This window comes from Dermacentor silvarum, unplaced genomic scaffold, assembly GCF_013339745.2.
Source record: "Dermacentor silvarum isolate Dsil-2018 unplaced genomic scaffold, BIME_Dsil_1.4 Seq578, whole genome shotgun sequence".
In the NCBI taxonomy this organism is placed as follows: domain Eukaryota; kingdom Metazoa; phylum Arthropoda; class Arachnida; order Ixodida; family Ixodidae; genus Dermacentor; species Dermacentor silvarum.
The window spans coordinates 24,057-41,669 of NW_023606459.1; the positions used below are offsets into that span (position 1 = coordinate 24,057).

At 47.1% G+C, this 17,613-nt stretch overlaps 1 protein-coding gene across 4 annotated transcripts; it reads right to left on the minus strand.

The window, feature by feature from the left end:
• Window positions 1–367: 367 nt before the first annotated feature.
• On the minus strand, window positions 368–14,628 carry LOC119435256 (probable ATP-dependent RNA helicase DDX5). Of its 4 annotated transcripts, none has more exons than XM_049659768.1 (11): window positions 14,470–14,628; window positions 11,102–11,570; window positions 9,433–9,574; window positions 8,541–8,874; window positions 7,575–7,620; window positions 6,683–6,747; window positions 6,411–6,472; window positions 6,257–6,316; window positions 2,579–2,827; window positions 1,391–1,415; window positions 368–1,322 (listed from the first exon to the last, which is right to left on the minus strand). In XM_049659768.1, the coding sequence occupies exons 1-11, from the start codon at window positions 14,490–14,492 to the stop codon at window positions 1,184–1,186; spliced, it is 1,614 nt and encodes a 537-aa protein (XP_049515725.1). In that variant the 5' UTR covers window positions 14,493–14,628; the 3' UTR covers window positions 368–1,183. The 4 variants fall into 4 exon arrangements, with proteins under 4 accessions (XP_049515725.1, XP_037558097.1, XP_037558096.1 ...); XM_037702169.1 differs by having other exon boundaries at window positions 368–1,310; window positions 1,379–1,415; XM_037702168.2 differs by lacking the exon at window positions 1,391–1,415 and having other exon boundaries at window positions 368–1,350.
• Between the last annotated feature and the right edge of the window lie 2,985 nt (window positions 14,629–17,613).

Genomic DNA, 17,613 nt, shown 5'->3' on the forward strand with positions numbered 1-17,613 from the left:
TCCAACGCGAGGGCACCTTACAGCAGTTTCAGAATTAATTGCACTTGGAATTCGTCTAAGTATCGGTGATGAAAGTTCCAGGTCAAACATGCACAGCCCGGCATAAAACCGGCTCCCGTACAAGTGTGAACATGTGTGAAAAAAAAAGCAAGACACCGCTAGCCTTTTGTTTAGTTTCACAAAGCCTCAAATCAACATCTTGAGTCACTGTTCTATTAAATTCAAGTCTCATTTAAAATTTCCACGGCTGATACAGGCACCGCAGTGTAACTACAGCCCCAACGAAATGCCTTTAGCAAGTCCAGTGGTAAAGAAGCCCACCACGCTCTGAAAGAGAATTTGCCCAGAATATCAACACACAAGTGTCCTTTTATCAGCATTTATTTGTCTCCAATATTTTCAACTTTTAACAGAAGCTCCAGATCTTGACTTATGAGCCTCCACAAAGACGCTGGTAGCTGTGATGGTATAAGCTCCAGCAGTCTCATTCGCACTTATCACGAGCCGTCGAAACTGGCAGGTCCCCCAAAAACAATCGAACATGATCGGCAGGTTCAGATAAATAACGGCCATGTGCCCTCATTTTTTGACAAGACTTCTCGAGGAAAAAAAAAATTTGGAACAACACAATGCTCATACACAAAGCCTCTGCAATACCATTTGCACAGACGAACAGCCAAGACAATGAGATGTGAAAAAAAAAGTGACAATAGGGCTTTAGGAAACCCAGGGAAAAAAAAATAACACTTGTTCCCGAGATATCAGCTTTGAAATACAAAGATGAACGACAATAACTTAAAAAAAATATTTTCATTAACACGTAAAACAACTTGCAGAGGGAATGCAGAGAGTACACAAAAATAAACGTAAGACTCCATGCTTTCCAAATATCACAATGACAAAAAAAAAAAAAAAGATAATTTCAGAGAACAAAAGGCATAGGCTGCAGCATGAAACAGGAACACTAAGTCACTGAAAGCAGGTGCAACGAAAAAGTAACACCAGTAACAGTTAATGGCCCAGCCCTCGAATCCCTCCCACAACCCCAGGAAGGATGGTGTGTGTGTGTGTGGCTGGGAAAGCATCTTCTTGGTGCTGGTGGAAACGCAGTTGAAAATGAGAAAAAAAAACCTAGCAATTTGTTGACGCCCTATGGAGTGTGGGGGCCAGAGAGAAATGTGTCCTAGACAGAGTAGTAGCTGTTCTGTTGTTGGCCGTAGCCGTTCATCTGGTTGTCTCGAGAGCCGAGAGATACGCTGTTGGCGCCGCTGGCAAAGTGTGTGTGTGTGTTGCTTGAGCCACCAGAGTTCCTCCACGAGCTGCCGCCGCCGCCCCCCGTGCGCCAGCGGCCTGGAATGAAGAATGGAACAGAAGTTACCTCCACGAGCTTCCGCCGCCACCTGAACGCCAGCGGCCTGGAATGAAGAACGGGAACAAAGCGCACTGTCAATGCAGTTCTACCAAAAATGAGCACTAAGGAAACACCGTACTTATTCAATTAAAAGGTGGTCATGATTGTAAGGCAATTGGGGGAACCCAACAAAGCTAACCTGAGTATAAAGCGATACAGAGTAGCCGACAGATTATCGAGACATGGTGGGGATTGCCTAAAATACTGAATTTATAACAGTCAAAATGCAAAATGGTGACCCATGAAATAAGGGGGGAAAGGAGCTTCAACATGAGGAGTGCAGGTTATATGAGAGTTTTGCCTTTAGGTGTGGCTTTACGGCAACACAAATTTCGTATGTGGCTTCATGGCACCATAACGCGTGCTGCCGTAAAGCCACACCTAAAGGCAAAATTTGCGTATACAACGGGACGCGACGTCCTAGGCTAAAAATTCTGGGGAGAAACCTCTCCTTACATTCGAAGAAATACGGTACGAAAGATTGGAGACACTTCAAACTTTGAGCCCTGTTATCAATCCATTTAGTTATCCATTATTTTCATGTTTCCTCAATGGTTCACATGTCATCGCCGCCGAGATCAGCCACTCAGTGTCAAAAGGGAAATGAAAGAAAGGATAATGAAATGGATGGACAGGAAACGGCCCTTAATTTGCAATTATGTGGCAGAAAGAACACGAAGGATGAAGTTTAAATCATGTGCCAAAGCTGTCATGCCCATTAAATGTCAGTTCACTGTCACTCTTGCTAATTCAGGTCTGTGCATAGTAAGAGTTAAAGAAAGCCCACAAAACACCCAAAAGTGAGACTTGCAAAGCAACAGCTAACATTAGCTTGTTTCTGTCCAGCTATGTGGCTTTCCTGTATTTTTATATTTTGGCACATGTTACATGGGACCCCCTGTATATTACTTGTAACAAATTTAGCCACAGCGAAATTTTGCTGCAGTTGACCTTTCGCTAAAACTGGCAGCATGCTTTGAGACTAGTGTGGGCTGGCCACTGTGCAACTACCGATCCTTCTATGAACCCTCCCTTATTGAGAGTTCAATGTCATAACACAAATTGCTACCAAGAGATGGACAATGGAGGAGCCTTCTACTGCCGTTCTATTCTGGCTGGCTGACTGACGCTACCCATAGCTATCGCTGCAGAGATTGTGACACTCACTTCCACGGCCGCCCCATCCGCCTCCGGCGCGGGGGTTGTTGGCGATCTCGTAGAGCTTGGGGTTCACGACCTGGTTGGCCTCCTGCAGGACTGAGATGAGCTCCTTCGCCTGCCGGCTGTTGTTGGGAGTGAAGAAGGTGTAGGCGGTGCCAGTCTTGTTGGAACGCGCCGTCCGGCCAATCCGGTGGATGTAGTCCTCCGAGCAGTTAGGGTAGTCATAGTTGATCACAAACCGCACGTCATCCACATCTGTGAGCCAGCCCCACCCAAGCGGATTAATGAAAGGCAATAAACTCCACACTTGAAATGCTGGAAAACAGCGAGCTTTCCTTACTATTTACGAAATCGCATATGAATTCGGCGAGTCCTGTTATATCACGAAAGGTAACGAGTCCCGTTTTACCTATCACGAAAGATACACATGAAACGCCTCCTACCCTGCAATAGTAACTTTCGGTGCGACTGGTGCAAGGTTTAGCAAGTTAGTAGTATGCTTCATGCCTATGTTCTTATGCAGTATATGCAACTCAGTGGTAACACTGCCAGCATTCCCCAAACAGCTGTGCAGTTCCAAATGCATGCTGCATAATTGGTGAACAAGATCAATGCATTGCTCAAAAACTTACTCTTACTGCTCACTTTCACGATATCATGCATATCATAGCATTCCGTCTGTAACCTGCTTCCTGGTTCGACTGTAGCTGAAAGTTTCTTCTTGTGCGGCGAATGCACCATTTTGTCTGCTCTCAATCGTGTGAAAGTGTGCTGCAACTAGTCTGTCCATGCGCCTGTCACACAGGCACAGTGCACCCATTGCGAGGATAGACCTATGGGTGCATGCAATGCTCATGCAACTGTTCAGAATTTGCCATTTTTTACCATAATCAAGAACCACAGCAAGAATGTAGTCTATAACGGGACCATTAACCGCAGCTGACAAGCTCATTTAGTTACACAGTACAGCACAGATTAACTGCTATTCCCTAACAAGCTGCTTGAAGCAAGGTCAGGTGAGCAGGAAGCTGCGCAGTTTACAAGTATAATTTCACGTGTAACTGCAAGTGTGCTACACGCTCTTGAGCAGTTGGTAGTGTGCCTCGTGAAGTATTACTTTAGGCTATTTATGGTGGATGGAGCTTTTTTACCCGCTACTACATTTTACTTGTGCATGCTAGACACACAAACTTCCCAGTTCCATAATTAGCCACGGCTGTTTGGGAAATGCCGGTGCAAGCACCACGACTGCTGCACATTAAAAAGCCGTCCAAGTTTTAGCTGCCACAAATGACAAACCCCACATCAGTACGCCGATGGCATGCAAGTGCAGCTACTAAGCCTGCAGTGCGCCCCAAAACCTCGAGATGCAGCCAGCTTTAAAAAAAAAAAAAGCAGAATGCACATGCCTACGTGCAAAGCCAAGCAGAGTCCCCGCTATAAAGCGTAGCGCAGAATACCTAGCAATGGAACACCCGCAACATCAAAAGGCCAAGAAGCATCCTTGCAACTGAAATCCTCCACTAAACCAAACCCCCCAGTGAGTGCAGAGCCAATAGTCCGAGAAACCCAAAGCGTATACAGCATAGTCCGTTAACTTTGATACTTGTGCCCTTCCGACAGAGGCCTACAGTCGCACATCAGCTGACGAGCAGGCAAGGAGTTGCATGCTCCAAACACAGGCTACCCTCATCCTAGCCCTGGCTAGACATCAACCTGTGCCGAGCGAGAAACGAAAGCTAGGCAGCGTGCGGCCCCGCAAAACAGGGGTACGGGAAATAGAGGGTGTAGAGATAGATGTAAAAGAAATATGTATGCAAGAAAGAGAAGTGTTTGCGCACTAAAATTTACCTGCAGCCGCCTTGCGAGAGAGACAGGGCCATGCCGTGGCCTTCAAGAGTCGTCGGCCAGGGGGGGTGGGTTGGCGGCGTGCGTGCGCACACTTCGGAAGACAGGACGCCGCCACAGCAAGGAGGGCGCCCTTCTCCGCGCACGGCCACCCGTCAGCGGCCATTACTTTTTTTTCTCGTTTGCGCCGCCTTCCGTTAGAAAGCCGGCGGCAGCTGAGGCCGTCCCCTGTTGCCGCACCACTCACTCTGCCACGGCGGCCTCCGCGCGTTGTTTTGCTGTTGTGCCATGCACCTTAAAAGCCAATTGCGTCAAATGCTCATTGTTCCTTTCTGCCTCGTCTAAAGGGTGGCCCAAAGCACACCCGCAATCTAGCTCCGGGTCCAACTGAATTCCCAATTCCCTCCGTCACTACAAGTCATTTTCGTAGTTATAGTCCAGCTGCAGCCTATCAGAGCAATTCATGTTGAATTTAGAGAAGTGCGCTGCTGCTCCAGCTGACCAATCGGAGCAATCTGTGCCAAATTTGAAAAGTGCTGCTGCTACTTAGGGGCATAGAGATGCATCCAGCTGCATACGAGGCACGCGCCTCGTGCAAGTTACGCTCCCCGTCCGAGAGAAATCATTTGCGCCCGCCGGGCCTTCAATGGAAGCCACCGTCCTTTTAAGCGTTTTCATGTGGCTCAGGGAGGCCCGCCCAGTGCAAAGCGAGGCACTGCGTATGGACAACCTGGGGCCCACACAAGTGCCTCTGGAAAAGAAGGAAAAACCAGGACACGTCAGTCAGCGTCTGGTCTCCCAAAGTCCATCCCCGCAGACCCACACATCCACCACTGTTCCCTTCCAAAGCGTAGACGACATGTGCACCTGCCATATCTAGAGCCTCGTCTGACAGTTGTGCTCCAGCACAAAAAGTCGGGCCTGCCACAAACTCCACTCCTGCCACGTGCAGTTGCATGAAATGCGAACGGGTGCACATAGGCATGATTCGACTTGTTTAGACGGTGCAAAAGTATTCCCCGATAACGACTGTCGGCCAGTGGGACGCTTGCCCCCAGCATTGGTCGCACAACTGCTGCTTCAGCCGCTAACGCAAGGTTAGCTGCAACGAGCGAATTCCACGTCACCTGCTGCTTCGAAATGCCCACTAGAGCAAGTCTGGGTTAGCCACGACTACCCGAAAACATTGACAAACCTGTGTGTTGCCTTTCACATTTCAAGCAACTGCACACAGAGCTTACATAGCGTATGCTGTAGTGAAACATATCCGATAGCTTGTTGTACAATTTACCTCTGGGCCAATAATAACACGGGTGAATGCCTGCTTACATTAAATATTGCAGTTTATATCAAGTACAAAGTGAAATACTAACATTAGGATTAGGAATGTCTACAGCAAATAGCCTGTGTGCAATCAAGTACTAAATATTGGTTGATCGCTTAAAAAGTGAAATATCAAGATTAAGATTAAAAATGTCTATGGAAAAGCTTGTCTGCATTAAGGCCAAATACAGAGTATCCTAGCTACCCTGACTGAGGGACATGCATCCGCACACTAACCACGTCGTAGGTACATCTCTTCTAAAATGCCGAACTAAAACAAGGTCTAAATCATAGCCTCAATCGACATAAAAGCTCGCACTAACAATTGCCTGATGCACATACATTAAAAGAGCATATGCTAAATATAGAAAAACTTCTCTGCTTATCCCCCGAAGCTGCTGGCACAAAGCATCCATCTTTTGAACAGCAGCAGCCCGCCTTTTCTTCAAAGTAATTGAACAAAACCACCCCAGAGCCCATCTTCCATTGAAGACTGAAGGTAGCTTCACTCACCGAGACCCCGCGCAGCCACATCAGTCGCAACCAGGATGGGAGCCCTTCCAGACCGGAACTCTGCAAGTTTTCATTACGACACCACGTCAGCTTTTTCGGACAGGCGAAAATGCAACACAGCGTGAAAGAATCCCGAACGAGGAGCAAAACCCACCATTGAGCACCCAGTCACGCTCCTGCTGCGTCTTGTCACCGTGGATGCAGATGGCAGGCCAGCTGTGTAGCAAAGAAGCGGTACCGGTAAGCAACTGCTTCGATCGAAATAGCGTGCAGCTTCACAATTTTATGTTAAATTGGACAAGCGTGTAACTATTCATCACTGAGACAGCATGGCGCAAGACTATGGCTGCTGAAACTTTTAACTGTCGGCTAAAAGCAGACTTTGCATCCCAGCAAGGCTCTGCAAAGCAGCAGCAGTTGACTCACCCGTAGCGGCGCATCTTCCTGGTCAGGTCGTCAACTTTCCGCTTTGTTTCCGCAAATACAATGGTCTGTGAAGAAAAGACAAGTGTCACTCCAGCACAGTGTACACACACACACACACACACACACAATCTATTTGATCTGCATGCACTTCCTTAACTAGTGCTGGGGAGTTTATGCACTTTATTCCTTTCAACCCCTGAACATGGCAGCATCTGCCCCAAGTTTTCACAGCCTACCCAGTCCTAAAACGGGAGGATTAACAGCGTAGATCCGTGTGAAACATTTGCCCTTTATTATGAACTAGTGTTGCCTGCCGGCAACATACCAGAAAATTACTTTTTTTTTTCAGTGCAGAGTTTCGGTATCGGATAAAGTTCCTGGCTAAATGCTTTTTGCCAACACTGAACGACAGGCAGAAAACATCCTTTCTTGGTTTAGAGCAGGAACACAGGATAATGAAGAAAAGTTGGGCATGCAACTCATTCTTCTGAAAGGAGACAAACCGATGCAAGACTACACCTATGCTTCACACACAAAGACCGCTGTCCGTGCCATACTTGGTTTTGGGTGAAGCCCACTTCAATTTTTCTGCCTCGCTTTACCCTTTGTTGCTGAAATAGTTCCCGCAAAGTTTCCTTTCATTGATTAGGCTTATTCTGTACTTTAAGGTCTCAATCAAAGAAGGTCAAGGTTTGGAACTACTTAATATAATAAAAGTATATACACAAATTTGATTGCCAATATTAACGAATATCAGATTAACAAAGGCATTTTCTGTGCTGAAGCTTTTCACAAATGAGTGCTAGTTTGCAGATTGTAAGGCAGATCAGCGTACTCGAAGGCTAACCCCACATGCAAGAAAACTGCAAAACTACACAGAGTGGAATCTCACCTTGTTCTCCTTTTCATTGAGAATTTCCTGGTGCAGTTTCATGAGCCTGGAACCACAAGTTAGTGCTATGTTAGTGCTTAGCACAGCCATGTCCCGACCCTTTCTCCCCACTGAGATGCACTTAGGGCCAAAATTTTGATGAACAGCGCGCAAATGTTGCCCTAAACACTCAAATGTCCCAGGGCCCCCTACAACTGAAGGCATTTGTCACAGTGGCCCCAGTGAGCGAGAGGCCTGGTGTGTCTGTAACGAGGCTTTGACAGCTCTGCCACGAGGAAGATGTGACAGGCCAACATGACCTCGTAAACTGCGGTGGCTCCACATCCTGCCGTTTCAACGTGCTATCTGAAGCAGGCTGCTTGAATGAAGAAAAATTTGCTAACAGTCCGCATGCATATGACAAAGTAAAATAAAAGCAGCCATCAAGCAAAAACACGTCAAAAACGGCAAACTTAAAGAACTCCCGCCACACATGACTCGGTAACACATTGGCTTGATTAGGCAACACAATAAACCTATTGCACTGGGATAATGGTAAAGGAAGCTCTCCTGGCGACCCAAAAGTGGCATCCACCTAGCCTGTGCAAACACATCACGAGCGTCACCTGCTGCTTAGAGATGGTAGAGCACTACACTATGCGAGGCGATATGCCCTCTTTGTGCTGCAGCCTGGTCCACGACTCGCCCCTCCACAATTCTTTAAAGACAGTTACTAGACAGACCACACCTTGTACTATCCACAAAAATATCAACCCTGAAACTCTTCGACTGCATGGATCCGAATGACCTACCACAACCGTTTACAGCAGGCTCAATGACGCCCATCAGCCAATACCAAGGTGAAGCTTCATTTTCCCAGCCTTTGACCGCCGTTCTACACTCTATGGAGTCTATGCACTTCTATGAATACACAAGCTAACAGCTTAGGTTTGCGCAGCTAGGACCAGGAAAGAAGTCGGCACTCACTTGTCCTCTTTCTCAGTCTCCTGGCAGACGTCGATGATCTGCAGGATGCGGTGGTTGGCACACAGCTGCAGCGCACCGATGTTGATCTGGATGTAGTCCTTGAGGAAGTCCTCAGCCAAGGAGCGGACCTCCTTAGGCCAGGTGGCGCTCCACATGAGGGTCTGGCAGTCTGGACGAATCTGCTCTATGATTTTGCGGATCTGAGGCTCGAAGCCCATGTCCAACATGCGGTCGGCCTCGTCCAGAACGAGGTATGTGCACCGCCGAAGGTTTATCTTGCCTGCCTCTAGGAAGTCAATAAGGCGGCCAGGCGTGGCGATGCAGATCTCAACCCCTGCAGATTGAATAGAACACTGCTCTCAAACTGAACTAGCACAAAGAACTGCATAGAACTTGTTTCGCAACGACGGCATTTCAGAGTATGTTTCCTTCGTACAAGCCCTAAAATCATACCTTCAAGTTTACTGACAAGCTGAATGTTGGAAGGTGTGGCAACACAGTAAAATACAGGAAGACTAAAACAAGCGCACTCTTGTTAATTTGCTATTGTCGGTTACCTACAGTATCATTTGATTTTTCAAGAAAACTGCCACCAATGAGGGTGCAAAGCTGGCAGTTTACAACTGAAGGTACAGTGCAGAAACATGCGACAAATAGGAGTACACGCAGTGTTGTGTCCCTGCACTTCAACTATGGGCATGGCACTAAACACAGCTGCAGCCTGTCAAAATTTATAACTACGGTCTATGAATTCCCGAGAAAAGATAGCCCTGAGACAGACCGGCGACTGGTTCCTTTAGCTTTACTACGTTCATGAGCCCCTAACGTTAAAGTGCCTCAAAGGTGTACACTGTTAACTCCTCACTGCAACGTGATCCATTCGGTCACTCACCTCGTTCGATATCCCTAAGCTGGGGTCCCTTCGGCGCACCGCCGAAGACGCAAGTGCTGCGCACTCGCGAGAACTTTCCGAAGTCGGAGGAAACCTGCTGTATCTGCTGGGCGAGCTCACGTGTTGGCGCAAGAACCAGAGCCTGCACACACAAAGAAAAAGCAAGTCATTAGATATCAGACGTACCAATACTGCTTTGCTGGCAACCAAATTGCAGTAAGCTAGCTACAAGCAGTTTGTGCTCATAAAAACACAGCAAAGCAGAGAACACAACTGACTGACGAGGTTCAACATCACAAGAGCAACATTTGCGATCTATAGAGGCTGCGGTGCAGCGCTCCGGATTTTTTACCACCTAGAACTTACTTAAGCCAAGCTTCAATAAATGAAAAATGCTTGGGTAAACGTATACTTGGTCATTTGTCCTCTTCTGCTCCCAAAATAATTTTTGTGTACTAACTGGTTAACATTAGCTGGGACAGCCCATAAGAGGACAGACAACTTACACCATATAGGTTTCACAACCACATTCTCTACCAGTTCATTTTCTTTTAAGGATTAGGTAGCGTTAGCTGGGACACAGTAAATTTAGGTGAAAAAGCATGCTCACATTCTCGAACTGAACTGCAACTTCAGTAGACGAGAATCAAACCCACAATCTAATGTTTTGCAGCACAGCCCTTGACTCATCATGCCCTTGACTGCAGCACAGCAGCAACACTAGCCATATCGACCACCTTCCAGCCTTCAGACATGCTAGGCTGTCAGGTTCACACACTTCATGAATTATCCAGCTTATGTGAAGGCTGGCAATCGGCTGCCAGAGTCGATATCCTAAAGCAATCCATTCCAGTTGTTCGTGCCCTTTTACAACACTGGCATCTGACACTCCGCTGCCAGGTCAGCGCCAGGATACGTTTCACTGTCACGAGGCAGCCTACAGAGGCACGTGTTCCACTCGAAAGCAGCCAAGTCTCCCAGCTGCTCAGGAGGGCTCGCCTCCATTTCCATAACCACTCGTTAAGAATGACGCCTGAGCGTGCGACCTCTCAAGGCTAAACCCTGAAAAGTTTGGTTATGCAGCGTGTTACTCGTCACAATAATGGCCACATTCATTTACTTCTACCACATATTCATCCCCGATGAGCGATTTACTAGAGAAGAATGCAAACAGCCAGTTTTCACACTTCTGTGCTTAAACCGAAGTCAAGTGCTGACACTGCAACTATTGCCAACAAAGGTAAGTTGCTGCATCAAATTTCCTACCATCCCGTCACAAAGCAATAGCATATGGATCTGCAAATGTTCAGTTACCTTACTGCCCTACAATTAACCCCTCAACAAACACATAGCTTATTAAGCAGATTTGTCACTAGCTATTTGCCTATTTCCTCAAAACTTAAAGCCTTCAGGTTACTAACATCGAATTGAAGAGAAAAGCTTATGCACAACTACAAACAGTGCAGTCTTCCACAAGGCACCGTAACGGGGTTGAACTACGGCAATGTCAGGAACTGATACTGAACAAGATACTAAACTGCAGCTGCTGCCAACACAGCAAAAGCTGCGCTCCACAACTACCATCGTACACTTGCGGCTGCTAATTCAGGGCCCTGGAGGCCGACCGAGCCAAGGAAAGAACGTAGCCAAGAAGACAAGGCGCACTCACAATGGGGCCGTCTCCTCGCTGCAGGTACGGCTGGTGGTTGATGTGCACAATGGCGGGAAGGATGTAGCCGAGCGTCTTGCCCGAACCCGTCTGGGCGATGCCCACAAAGTCCTTGCCGCTGAGAGCGATGGGCCACCCCTGGGCTTGGATGCAGGTCGGCGTGGTGTAGTTCTGGGCGTGGATGGCCTTCATGATGTAGTCGGGGAAGTTGCCCTCCTCGAAGTGCAGGATGGGCTTGTGCACTTCCCGACCCTTGACTGTGATCTCGTTGGCCTGCCGATATGCGTCCACTTCCGCGGGTGACCGGTTGGCCGTGTTCGGGTGCTCCTGGTAGAAGTTCTTCTGGAAGGGCTGCAGCTGGATGCGGTCCCAGTCCGGCTTGCGCAGGTTGCCGCCGGGCTGGCTGTTGCGGTAGCTGCCCGAGCCGCCACGCCTGTCGCCGCCTCCCCAGTTGCTCCCAAAGTCCCTACTGCGGGTGCACGTGAAAACGAAAAGTAAGCTTTCTACTCTAAATCTCATACACATAAGTGCCAACACGTGAAGGTAAATTCTGAATGGCAGAGAATGGTTAGCAGGAAATTGTTTCGAGATCACAGCCACTTCTTTTCAGACGCACTGCCTTTTCAAATTTTGACCGCTTCAAGAACCACTTCTACTAAATTATGCACGAAGCATTTGCTTTGAGTACAAGCTTCTAAAAAACACTTAAAGGCCAAATGTAATTGCCAACTGCCATTAAGCTTGCTTGACCAGGTTGGCAGCCCTGGCTCAACCTTTAGATTACGTGAAAATTGTGGCCACTTATCAAAACAGTTGATTAAGCTTAACTGAAAATGAAGGAACTTTTAGCAATTCATGAAATTTGCCCAAGCTTTTTCGCTTCCATTCAAGGATTTTTCAGAGACTACAGTGAACTAAAGGTCTGCATGTTGAAATAGCGCATCCAAGCCCTGAAAGTTTAGAGACCACAAAAATCTCTAAACTACATTGCAACTCAACAGGACTCATTATTGCCCAAGTTCATTCCCATGCAGACTTAGTACTACGCATTGCTTACGTAGTTTAAATTACTGGAGGACATGTCACATACCAAGGCTTCCTCCAAATGCCATAATATTCAACCAAGCTGCAAGTCATTAATTTTGACATGCATGTTTTGATCTACAGGTTTACTACATTTGCCATTGTCTCATTGTCGCACACATGACAATTTTTAAATGCTTAGCGAACTATCTTGTGGTCATTTAGGCACAATAGTTTCCAACGAGCTCTCAACCTCAATGTGACCAGAAGTCCACGATTTGACAGCAAAAGCAAGATTGTAGGTATAAGGCACTGATTACTGTCACAGCTACATTCTAATGACTGTGTGGGCAGTGCACACCCATTGTTATAGCGAGATGAAAGCTGGCTCGTGTACAGTGATTGCTAAACTAGCAGAGCACGGTGATCAGATTACAATTACGGATGGCTTTCCCAAGTATTATCTACAATTACGAGTGTCTTCCCCTGTACCAAGTTTAACACGCTGCCGTAATCTGGCAATGATCGTCCTAATACTACTTTTACAACAGTGTTCTGTGAAGACTGACATCTTCATTTATACTCTTACCCAATAGTGTCTGCAGTATTTATACGCCACACACGTCGCCCATCCTGAGCAAACCCTTTTGTTATAGCTTCACATTTTAACGACAGCGTGCCCTAGCCTCAAAATTAAGCGCATGGGCCTTCGAGTTGCAGTAGGGAACCCATCCTTGACCCCTTGTCCATCTATTAATTTTGATGTTTTTTTTTTTCTGCCCTCTGCGAGAAACCAGTTCACTTTCGGTCGCCCAAATTAAGCGCCTCACACAACGTCGATTCAAGGCGCGTGGCATGTTTTCTTTTTCCCCCGGCTTTTCGCGACACTTCAAAGGCGCGATCGCCAGCGGCTTCCCTTTCTGCAAGACCGCCTGCAACGAAAAAAAAAAAAAAAAAAATAGAAGGCTACGCGGAAACGCGTTGACGTGGCCCGCTTAGTTTTCCCAACCGCTTCACATGCCACCGTCCGTCCCCAACAATCGGCTCACTGACCTCCGGTGAACCCGTTCATTCAACGCTAAGGTCGACCCGGAACGCGACGACGACCCCCCCCTTTTTTTTTTTTTTGAGGCGCCCATATTGGCAGCGATGGTGAAACGCATGACGAGGCATTTATGCCGGCGCAATGCGCGAATGCCGCGCAGCATCTGCGCGGCGCCACGCGCTGAAAAAAGCCCGAGCGGCCGACGAGACAAAAGACAAGAGCAAGAAAAGTAACGCGCAAAGGGAAAAAAAAAAAAAAAAACAGCGTCCTGAGCGTACAGGACGTAGCTCTTCGTCATAACGCCAAGCCAGCTAAGCGCCGGTCACGATCTGTGCACGTGATTCAGTCATTCTAGACGTTTCTTCGCTCTGCCGCCAGGGCTTTCCTTTTTCTAGTTATTTTTTCTTTTTTTTTTCCTTAAGCTCCCGTACGTCATCAAGAGAAGCTAGGCAAAATGCCCGGAGGAGAGTTGCGCCATCAATCCGCACACATTTGCCGAGGCCGACGAAAAAAAAATTAAGTGTGATCATATAGCGGACTGAAATAGCACGACTTTTTCTTTGTTGTTTCACTTTTCCAAGGAGTACAGCGACGCGTCGGCAACTCGTGCATGCAAGATTTGGCACAGACTGCCACGAGGTCAGAGATTATACCCTTCCGAAATTAAAATTAAAATAACCGCAAAAAAAGTGATTTAATGAAAAAAGTAACCGTACCTACTCGCGCTTCTCGAATACGTGCATTGTTGCACAGTGCCGACGCCATGGAAACGAGGTTTTTTGCGTCGGGGTGGATCGATAGGCCACCGGCATGTCTCCCGAGACGCTCAAATAAACAAGAAGCGCCGGCCGGCGTCTTCGCCAAATATTGACAGAAAGACGCGATAAGACGCCGGCAATGCGCGAAACGCAACGGCTAAAGTTTTAGCGTTTGCCTACAGCAGCGCAAGATGGCCAAGTAGCTAGTTGGTTGAAAAGGCCACGTTGCGACTTTCGCGTAGGCCTAACACCTTCCGGCGTCCCAAATACTGCCAAAACTGGACATTTTAAAATAAAACGCGCTCGTAAACGACGTTCGCTCGCTAGAACCACTCCTATTCGACCGACAGAAGCAGTGATCAAGCTTTGTCGAGGCGCAAATCGCCTCGTGCGACCCAGATACAACGCCAGGCCTAAAAGCCGGACATTGAGGCAAGGCCAGAATGAATGAACGAGGTTTCATGGCCATCGGTAAAAACGCGTTTCGCGACGAAAATCGAGCGATACGGCCCGAGAAATGAATGAAACTGTCGATAACTTACCCTCTGCCGCCGCGTCCGTTCATTTTGGAGATGATTGGAGTTGATTTGCTTGAATTTTTTCCAGTTTCAATCGGACCCAATGCTGATCACTGCTTGCACGACGGCTCGCGATGTGCGGAGAGACACGACTGCGGAAGCGGCGTGTAGTCCGTGGATTTCCCTGTGACGTCCAACACAAAGGCGGTCTCGGAGATAAGTTAATCTGCGGCTCAATATTACGAAATGCCAACAGAGAGTGAGGAAAATGTCGTTAGTGACGGTAAATCTGACTTTCAACAGAGTAACTAGCGATACTCGGTTTATTCGGTTCACTTTGCGGGGGATCTACTTTACGGCGCGTAGGTAAGCGGGACGGCGATAGGTCATCATTCGTGGAAGGACAAAAGGGAGAGAGAGTAAAGTGGAGGAGAAAGCCGTGCATGCGTGATGGCGTGTCTGGGATTCTCTTTAATCTTTATCATTTCGTTTTTTCTCTCACGCAGGTGCATTGCGTCACGTCTGGTAAGATTCCATGTAGGGGTAGAGTAGGCCAGAATGGCGTCGGCGCGGTAAAACACAGTGATTGGCGACGCTTTTCCACACTCGCATCTTCGCGCATGTTCTGGAAATCTCGCGCTCCTGCCGAACACGTGGTCTTGAAATGCAGACACCGTCGGCTGCCATGCGTAAGCATCTGCTTGCCGAAGCAATCCGATAAGATTAATATCCTGCCTTTCAAGGGCGCTCGCACGCATTGTCGAGGTCGCGGTTTACTTTACCGCGCCTTATAGTTATGCTTTGCGAAGGGTAATTTTTAGTTCAGAAAATTTTAAGTCTCCCATCTCTTCCATGTGTACTAGTTCGAACCAAAGCCATCGTTTTAGAGGGGTCTTGAACCTTGCGGTTAGATCGCGAGCTTATCGGTTGCGTTCTGTGCTCCAACGTCACTGAAGGCGACAGTAATCGACGGTTCAGTTCTGTTGCTTGACGATAGCTCGACTAGGCCTATTAGGATTTTAAGTAAAGGGCTCCTGTTACAAATGACGGTATTTTGCACTGTGCGAACGGCAGTAGCGAGCGCGTTTTGGTACTCCTGATGACATAAATGTATCGCAGGTTTCAAAGCCTCGTCTATGTTCAATGTCGGTAGTGGTTCCTTTGCAGCAAGTCGATACGAGGGTAGAGCAGGCTGTTTGCAGCTTCGGGTATGCAATACGCCATTTCGCGATCATCAATGTCCGCATTTCAGGCAGCGGAATTGTCGTTGACCCTAAGCTTAGCAATTGTAGAATTTAACCCCATCCCTTACGGGCCTCAATTCCGTACATTGAGAATAGTTTCACCATGACCTTAGCATCTTCGGATGAAAATCGTACACTTGCAGAAGAAATAAACAATTTTCAATTCCACGGCGAGTTTTGTCCAGTTTGCAAATTGTGTGCACCATACACGCTAAGGAACGTCAGACATGGAAACATTACTTGGAAAGCACATATCCAGCCACTTGAAAGTTTGCTTCTTGTAAAACATAGCTTTAATAAAGTGCACCCGCTACATAATTGCATCCACATCTTGGCCAATCCCCCATAGTGGGTGTGAGCCAGTGACAAGAGGACAAACAAACAAGACGACATACTGACAGTGTTCCTCAAGTCGCAGTACTCTCCCCCGTATTGTTTAATATTTTAATGTCATATTTCAACACACCATGATATGCAGGTATATGTATACGCTGGTGATTTCGCATTTTTCTTGGTGTCAAATGACACACGTAGCCTATATAAAAAAACATTGCAGTTGCATTTGAATCAGATTGAAATGTGGCTTAAAGGAATTCAAATGTCGCTAAATGTCAAGAAAAGTTCATTGGTTGTTTTACAGCGAAGCTGGGAGCCCCTGAGTGGTCGGCATTTTTCGTGTCTGCATTCGTTAGCAAAAATGTGGGTCGATCCCGGCAGCAGTGTGGGAGCAGTGGCTCGTACGCTATGCTTCAAGCATGTGGCGAAGCGAAATGTGCATATATTCTTTGTAATCGTGCATACAAAATACAGAACGACATTCATTTCAATAAAGAAGCACAAAAAAAGCATCCGCACCACATAATTGATGATAAGGCACTCCTGATAACAATGCAAAGCACCTAGCGCTCCCCGCATACGTTTCCCGGTAAAGATTACTGTTGCACAAGCTGCCGCGGTGACGCAGCTTGCGACATGGGGAGTGGCGGCTCTAGGCTTTCGTATATAAAAGAACCAGCCTAGCAACTGATTTCGTTGCTGTAGCCCCGCTATGGGCATGCAACGCATAGTTAGGACTCCGGAGGAGCTGCGAAGGGAAAAATAAACAGCAATACAAGCAGCGGTGGCGTGCTGCCAGAATTACCATTACTACAATTGCTCTAAAGCATTGCATACCCCCCCCTCAGCAGTTGCGGTGGTTTTCAACAGCTTCGCAGGGCCAGGATGACGAGTCAATGTTTTTTCCCTTAACTTTTCCCATCCGAATAACACTGACATATGGCCAGGAATTACTTACACAGGTACAATCGTTAAAATATCTGGGAATGATTTGTACGGAAAAGCTTAACTGGCGGACACACATCGCGTCTGAAGGAGCACGGGCTGTTGGTTTATTACGAAGATTCAGCCCCAGCCATTTTGGAATGTGCAGGGAGACTCTGCTGATGATTTATTGTATGTCCACCCCATTTTAGAGTTTGGTTGCAGTTATTTTCTGGAGGGGACTTACTTATAAATTCCTTTAGAACGGGAATCATTATGTCTATGTCTAAGCCTTCCAACATTTGTAGCGAATAATATTCTTTGTTATGAAACTCGCCTGCCTTCTCTTCAAACTCTATTTCGGATACTGACAGTCCAAATGTTAGTGAATATCTATGCTTCTCCCCAGAGACGCTCCTACTATGTGTTCTTTCGAGAGCTGACTTTATTCTTCGAGAATCAATGGTCTCGACTGCATTGTCCCCAGGTAATTTTTGTGCAGAAGCTATTAGAGCCACTACAAGTATTATTCCATGATGTGGTTTTCTTAAATTTGCCTACTGCGACAGTAAGGGTTGAATTTGATGATATATTTCCTAATAATGCTAATCTTCTGCCTGTTAAGTACCCAGAAGGTTTATTAGATGACCACCTTAAGAACCTA